General features: G+C 46.4%; 1 protein-coding gene across 1 annotated transcript in view; it reads right to left on the bottom strand.

The window, feature by feature from the left end:
• grip2b (glutamate receptor interacting protein 2b) overlaps positions 1–8,509 on the bottom strand; it is a 240,773-nt gene that overhangs the window by 1,728 nt on the left and 230,536 nt on the right. Inside the window, 3 exon segments of the mRNA XM_046338982.1 lie at positions 1–55; positions 4,812–4,958; positions 7,496–7,843. The exon segment at positions 1–55 is cut by the window's left edge and continues 1,728 nt beyond it. Coding sequence (XP_046194938.1) covers positions 1–55; positions 4,812–4,958; positions 7,496–7,843 — 550 coding nt within the window.

Genomic DNA, 8,509 nt, shown 5'->3' with positions numbered 1-8,509 from the left:
TGATCAGGGGGACAGCCAGGCAGCAGTCAAAGTCTCTGGTACGCACGTGGTTCACCTACAGCACCAGGGGAAGTGGATGTTTATTAGACTCAAATTCAGTCATTCATTAGCCTCTTGTTCAGTCATTCATTAGCCTCATATTCAGCCATTCATTTGACACTTATTCAGTCATTCATTAGACTCTTATTCAGTCATTCATTAGACTCTTATTCAGTCATTCATTAGACTCTTATTCAGTCATTCATTAGCCTCGTATTCAATAATGAATTAGCCTTATTCAGTAATTAATTAGCCTCCTATTCAGTAATTCATTAGACTCATATTCAGTACATAGTTGATCACAGCACAATTTTCTAAAAACGGTGGATGGTATGGCAAGTATTGAATCATGAAACTTGGGAGTCAAGTCCCTGGTACGCATGTGGTTCACCAACCCACTAAAATAGAGTCATTTTGCAGACTTTAGCAGACAACGTGACTTACAGAACTGTTGACATTTACAATGACACATTCACACGTCCCAAATCATGGGAAGACATGCAGATTAATTCATTATTTGACACTGTGGGTAGAATTAGTCACTTTGGAGTTTGGACAGTATGGAATGTGTCACAATGTGGGTGGCATTCTGACATATAGATTCTGACATATAGATTCGCAACTCTGAATATTGCCTTAATCATTCAATGATTTCAGTAGGGTGATTTGTGTGAGTTAGGATTCAGACCTATGTGCTATCTAACCTCAAAACGAGCTTCAATGCCATACAACACTCCTTCCGTGGCCTCCAACTGCTCTTAAACGCTAGTAAAACCAAATGCATGCTTTTCAACCGATCGCTGCCTGCACCCGCATGCCCGACTAGCATCACCACCCTGGATGGTTCCGACCTTGAATATGTGGACATCTATAAGTACCTAGGTGTCTGGCTAGACTGTAAACTCTCCTTCCAGACTCATATCAAACATTTCCAATCGAAAATCAAATCAAGAGTCGGCTTTCTATTCTGCAACAAAGCCTCCTTCACTCACGCCGCCAAGCTTACCCTAGTAAAACTGACTATCCTACCGATCCTCGACTTCGGCGATGTCATCTACAAAATTTCTTCCAACACTCTACTCAGCAAACTGGATGCAGTTTATCACAGTGCCATCCGTTTTGTCACTAAAGCACCTTATACCACCCACCACTGCGACTTGTATGCTCTAGTCGGCTGGCCCTCGCTACATATTCGTCGCCAGACCCACTGGCTCCAGGTCATCTACAAGTCCATGCTAGGTAAAGCTCCGCCTTATCTCAGTTCACTGGTCACGGTGGCAACACCCATCCGTAGCACGCGCTCCAGCATGATCATCCCTAAAGCCAACACCTCATTTGGCCGCCTTTCGTTCCAGTACTCTGCTGCCTGTGACTGGAACGAATTGCAAAAATTGCTGAAGTTGGAGGCTTTCATCTCCCTCACCAAACATCAGCTATCTGAGCAGCTAACCGATCGCTGCAGCTGTACATAGTCTATTGGTAAATAGCCCACCCATTTTCACCTACCTCATCCCCACACTGTTTTTATTTATTTACTTTTCTGCTCTTTTGCACACCAATATCTCTACCTGTACATGACCATCTGATCATTTATCACTCCAGTGTTAATCTGCAAAATTGTAATTATTCGCCTACCTCCTCATGCCTTTTGCACACATTGAATATAGACTTCCCTTTTTTTCTACTGTGTTATTGACTTGTTAATTGTTTACTCCATGTGTAACTCTGTGTTGTCTGTTCACACTGCTATGCTTTATCTTTGTCACGCCTTGGTCATTGAATTTTGTGTTTTTGTTATATGTTTGGGTAGGCCAGGGTGTGACATGGGTTTATATGTTGTATTCGTATTGGGGTTTGTATTATTTGGGATCGCGGCTGATTAGGGGTGTTGTTAGGCTTGGCTGCCTGAGGCGATTCTCAATTAGAGTCAGGTGCTTATCGTTGTCTCTGATTGGGAACCGTATTTAGGCAGCCTGAGTTCGCTTTGTATTTCGTGGGTGTTTGTTCCTGTCTTTGTGCAGTATTCACCAGATAGGCTGCATAGTTTCACGTTCCGTTCTGTTGTTTTTGTATTTAGTTTCAGTTATTTCATGTACCGCGATACTTTCATTAAAGTCATGAGTAACCTACACGCTGCATTTCGGTCCGACTCTCTTCATTCAACAGACAAACGCTGTTACAATCTTGGCCAGGCCGCAGTTGCAAATGAGAACTTGTTCTCAACTAGCCTACCTGGTTAAATAAAGGTGAAATAAAAAATTTAAAAATAAAAATGTGCATGTTGAAGCAGTTGTTTATTAATGTGTTGCACAATCCTCACTATGACAGGGATACAAAATGGAGGGTGTCAAATAGACATACATACATACGCCATCCATATGAAGAAGTTGTTTCGATTCCTGCCACAATATGGACACTTCTACTATTACTGTAGACTGCACACAGACAGATCAGATTCTAAACCATAAAACATTGTAACCAAGGACTGATTTCTAGGAATATAAACTCCACAAACACTGTAGTCAATAGTCAACATAGCAACAGCACTGTTAATTCCCGCTTTAAAACCACATCAGTGTGCACTGTTTTATTCTGGTTCACACCATATGGGCCCGAACCAAACCAAACCGAACCGAGCCAAACCGAACCAAACCGAACCGAGCCAAACCGAACCAAACCGAGCCAAACCGAGCTGTAACTGCTCTGGCCTGGTTACACCATGGCAGCTGGAAACCAGGCTGGAAGGACAATGTGAAAGGAAAATATCAGAGCCGTACAGTGAGAATCAGGAAGACAGCTAGGGATCTGAGATCTGGAAGTTAAGAGCAACTGGCATATGTGCGTGCTGGTTGTGCATATTTCACTTTTTGTCTTGGCCGAGTCAGTACACGTTGAATGTGAGTTTTTATAGTAAGTCGTTCTTGGTTTCTTTATTTACCTTGCATAAGTGGACTTCATTAAACTGTGGTTTTGGCGTCATCAGAACCATTCCCATTGTCCTATTCTGGTCTAAAAATCTACTTCATTTTTTCTTCTGTCTCATGGGTATTAAAGGTTGAAATAGATACTGTACTTCTTCTGGTCTAAACATGTCTCCCTATTTTATTTTCTTTTCTTCTGTCTCGTGGGTATGAAAGGGAAGATATAATAATAACTGGACTGTATTCCCACCAGTGGGGTTGCTATTGCCATCTCCCAGTGGTCACAACCCAACCTGTCCCTCCATGTTTTCTCTGTTAATACACTGATCGTTTATTAACTTGCCAGCGGTCTGTATTGAGAGCCAGATTGTGTACAGCTTAAAGAGAGGGAGGGAGAGAGGGGGGAGAGGGAGGCAGGGGGAGGGAAGGAGAGAGGGGAGAGAGGGAGGCAGGGGGAGGGAAGGAGAGAGGGGTGGATAGGGAGTCAGGGGGAGGGAAGGAGAGAGGGGGAGAGAGGGAGGCAGGGGGAGGGAAGGAGAGAGGGGGAGAGAGGGAGGCAGGGGGAGGGAAGGAGAGAGGGGGAGAGAGGGAGGCAGGGGGAGGGAAGGAGGGAGGGGTGGATAGGGAGTCAGGGGGAGGGAAGGAGAGAGGGGGAGAGAGGGAGGCAGGGGGAGGGAAGGAGAGAGGGAGAGAGAAGGAGGCAGGGGGAGGGAAGGAAGGAGAGAGGGAGAGAGAAGGAGGCAGGGGGAGGGAAGGAAGGAGAGAGGGAGAGAGAGGGAGGCAGGGGAAAGGGAAGGAGAGAGGGGTGGATAGGGAGTCAGGGGGAAGGAAGGAGAAAGGGGTGGATAGGGAGTCAAGGGGGAGAGAGGGAGAGAGGGGTGGATAGGGAGTCAAGGGGGAGAGAGGGAGAGAGGGGTGGATAGGGAGTCAAGGGGGAGAGAGGGAGAGAGGGGTGGATAGGGAGTCAAGGGGGAGAGAGGGAGAGAGGGGTGGATAGGGAGTCATCTATCTATCTATCTATCTATCTATCTATCTATCTATCTATCTATCTATCTATCTATCTATCTATCTATCTATCTATCTATCTATCTATCTATCTATCTGTCTGTCTGTCTGTCTGTCTGTCTGTCTGTCTGTCTGTCTGTCTGTCTGTCTGTCTGTCTGTCTGTCTGTCTGTCTGTCTGTCTGTCTGTCTGCCTGCCTGCCTGCCTGCCTGTCTGTCTGTCTGTCTGTCTGTCTGTCTGTCTGTCTGTCTGTCTGTCTGTCTGTCTGTCTGTCTGTCTGTCTGTCTGTCTGTCTGTTTATCTACTGTACAGGCTGATGGCTAGTTACAGGCTGATGGGTAGATACAGGCTGATGGGTAGATACAGGCTGATGGCTAGTTACAGGCTGATGGCTAGTTACAGGCTGATGGATAGATACAGGCTGATGGGTAGTTACAGGCTGATGGGAGGATACAGGCTGATGGGTAGATACAGGCTGATGGGTAGTTACAGGCTGATGGGAGGATACAGGCTGATGGGTAGATACAGGCTGATGGATAGATACAGGCTGATGGGTAGTTACAGGCTGATGGGTAGTTACAGGCTGATGGGTAGATACAGGCTGATGGCTAGTTACAGGCTGATGGGTAGATACAGGCTGATGGGTAGTTACAGGCTGATGGGTAGATACAGGCTGATGGGTAGTTACAGTCTGATGGGTAGATACAGGCTGATGGGTAGATACAGGCTGATGGGTAGTTACAGGCTGATGGGTAAATACAGGCTGATGGGTAGATACAGGCTGATGGGTAGATACAGGCTGATGGCTAGTTACAGGCTGATGGGTAGATACAGACGCAGTAGGCACCTGTAGGATCCTGTCATATGGTTTCAAGCCTGCACGGTCAGCCGGGCCCTCGGGACGGATCATGTTGACATAAACACCTTTCTCTAGGAACCCGTCAGATACGCTGAAGCCGAAGTCATCGCTTTCTGGATCCTTCATCACCGTCACCTGGGGGATTACAACCCGATAAGGTTACAACACGTTAGTTTAGCGCTGCAAACACATACAGTAGCTACAACACACACACAGCTGGATATAACTGGACATAACTGGACATAGCTGGACATAACTGGACATAGCTGGACATAACTGGACATAACTGGATATAACTGGACATAACTGGATATAACTGGATATAACTGGACATAACTGGACATAACTGGATATAACTGGACATAACTGGATATAACTGGATATAACTGGACATAACTGGACATAACTGGACATAACTGGATATAACTGGACATAACTGGATATAACTGGACATAACTGGACATAACTGGATATAACTGGACATAACTGGACATAACTGGATATAACTGGACATAACTGGACATAACTGGACATAACTGGATATAACTGGACATAACTGGATATAACTGGACATAACTGGATATAACTGGACATAGCTGGACATAACTGGATATAACTGGACATAGCTGGACATAGCTGGACATAACTGGACATAGCTGGACATAGCTGGACATAACTGGAAATAACTGGACATAACTGGACATAGCTGGACATAGCTGGACATAACTGGACATAACTGGACATAACTGGACATAGCTGGATATAACTGGACATAGCATAGACATAGTACTGCTCATATATCCTGCATCTTCACACATGGCTGCACAGCTTTGTGACATAATGGGGCCTTGGGATGGTTGAACATACACTTAAAATGCTAAGGAAAGTCAATGACAGAGAAGGGTGGTGGCTATGGTGTTACCTTTACCTCTGAGCGCAGTGAAGCCTGCAGTTAGCAGGCACACTCTTATTCTGTGACCTGCAGTACTGTACAATAAGTGTATTCAGCATCACGATCTTCGCAAGTAAAACCTTCCTCAGAAAGTGCCGCTATTGGCAAGACCAGTGCTATTGAGAAAACGAACTACAGCAGACAGGTTGGTCTGACAGTGAACAGCAGGATGCGCAAGCCAATCAATACATTAGAGTGTTACTGTGTTCTGTTACTGTACACTGTCTAGACCCCAACAGGAAGGAACAACAGCATGGTGGAGTCAAGTCAAATCAGTCAGGTTCCCGTGATGCAGGGCTCTTTAACCCTGTTCCTGGAGAGCTACCCTCCTGTAGGCTTTAACTCCAACCCTGTTCCTGGAGAGCTACCCTCCTGTAGGCCTTAACTCCAACCCTGTTCCTGGAGAGCTACCCTCCTGTAGACTTTAACTCCAACCCTGTTACTGGAGAGATACCCTCCTGTAGACTTTAACTCCAACCCTGTTCCTAGAGAGCTACCCTCCTGTAGACTTTAACTCCAACCCTGTTCCTGGAGAGATACCCTCCTGTAGACTTTAACTCCAACCCTGTTCCTGGAGAGCTACCCTCCTGTAGGTTTTAACTCCAACCCTGTTCCTGGAGAGCTACCATCCTGTAGGTTTTAACTTAAACCCTGTTCCTGGAGAGCTACCATCCTGTAGGTTTTTAACTCCAACCCTGTTCCTGGAGAGCTACCCTCCTGTAGGCTTTAACTCCAACCCTGTTCCTGGAGAGCTACCCTCCTTTAGACTTTAACTCCAACCCTGTTCCTGGAGAGCTACCTTCCTGTAGGCTTTAACTCCAACCCTGTTCCTGGAGAGCTACCCTCCTGTAGGCTTTATAATATAATAATATATGCCATTTAGCAGACGCTTTTATCCAAAGCGACTTACAGTCATGTGTGCATACATTCTACGTATGGGTGGTCCCGGGGATCGAACCCACTACCCTGGCGTTACAAGCGCCATGCTCTACCAACTGAGCTACACAGGACCCCTAACTCCAACCCTGTTCCTGGAGAGCTACCATCCTGTATGTTTTAACTTCAACCCTGTTCTTGGAGAGCTACCATCCTGTAGGTTTTAACTCCAACCCTTTTCCTGGAGAGCTACCATCCTGTATGTTTTAACTCCAACCCTGTTCTTGGAGAGCTACCATCCTGTAGGTTTTTAACTTCAACCCTGTTCCTGGAGAGCTACCATCCTGTATGTTTTAACTTCAACCCTGTTCTTGGAGAGCTACCATCCTGTAGGTTTTAACTCCAACCCTGTTCCTGGAGAGCTACCCTCCTGTAGGCTTTAACTCCAACCCTGTTCCTGGAGAGCTACCATCCTGTAGGTTTTAACTTAAACCCTGTTCCTGGAGAGCTACCATCCTGTAGGTTTTAATTCCAACCCTGTTCCTGGAGAGCTACCCTCCTGTAGGTTTTAACTTCAACCCTGTTCCTGGAGAGCTACTATCCTGTAGGTTTTAACTCCAACCCTGTTCCTGGAGAGATACCCTCCTGGAGGTTTACACTCCAACCCTGTTCCTGGAGAGATACCCTCCTGGAGGTTTACACTCAAATGCCAGTCGATTCAGATCATCAACCAGCTAATTATAAGAATCAGGTGCGTTTGATTAGGGTTGGAGTGAAATCCTATGGGACGGCAGTTCTCCAGGAACAGGCTTGGAGAACCCTGCATGGTGGGTACATTAGTCACCTTGTGTAGCTCAAGAGGGGTCGGGGACAGGATCTCCTGCATCTCCTCCTTGATTCTGCGGGACTCCCAGGTCTTCTCAGACACTCGGAGTGTGTTCTTGGCCTTGGCCTCATGATGCAGCTGGGTCCTGGCCTCGTGGTGCAGGAGCTGGGCCTCCGGGGGCAGATGGGCCTCCTGGTGGAGGTGGACTTCCTGGTGCAGGTGGGTCTTGGCATCGTGGTGCAGGAGGGAGCTCCTCCGTAGAGGGCTGACGCGGGGCTGGCTGACGGGGTCCCCAGGGTGGGAGATGGCATGGGACTTGTTACCATCCACCCCAATACTGATGGCACTGCCCGTCATGATGGATGCCTATAGAGAGAAAGTAGAGCAGAGTAGAGTAGGGTATAGAGTAGAGTAGAGTACATAGTAGAGCAGAGTAGAGTACATAGTAGAGTAGAGTAGAGTAGAGTAGAGTAGAGTAGAGTAGAGTAGAGTAGAGTATATAGTAGAGCAGAGTAGAGTACAGAGTAGAGTAGAGTAGAGTAGAGTAGAGTAGAGTAGAGTAGAGTAGAGTAGAGTAGAGTAGAGTAGAGTAGAGTAGAGTAGAGTAGAGTAGAGCACAGGGTAGAGCATAGCAGAGCACAGAGTAGCATTGTAGGGTAGAATACAGAGTAGAGTAGAGAGTAGAGCAGAGAAGAGTAGAAAAGCCAAGACATCCAGACCCCGTAAATAGCAATACATTTGACCACTCCTATGTCTTATAACACATAATAAAGTCATGTAAGTTCTGTTTTCCACTGACATAAAAATAGAACCCACTTCAGACAGAGACTCCAGTACCTGGCAAGGTACTGGAGGGGTTTCAGTACATTTATAATGGACTCCACAAAGTTCCTTAGGATGCTTCACAAATCACACCTTATTGCCCATCTAGGGCACTACCAGGGTCCATAGGTCTCTGGCCAAGGGTACTGCACTACATAGTGAATAGGGTGTCATTTGGCATGCATCCCCAGTCTGTAAATATATCATGTG

The sequence above is a fragment of the Oncorhynchus gorbuscha genome, linkage group LG03, assembly GCF_021184085.1.
Source record: "Oncorhynchus gorbuscha isolate QuinsamMale2020 ecotype Even-year linkage group LG03, OgorEven_v1.0, whole genome shotgun sequence".
Taxonomy (NCBI): domain Eukaryota; kingdom Metazoa; phylum Chordata; class Actinopteri; order Salmoniformes; family Salmonidae; genus Oncorhynchus; species Oncorhynchus gorbuscha.
Note: the sequence above shows the minus strand (reverse complement) of the source record. Positions and strands in the feature narration are given on the sequence as shown.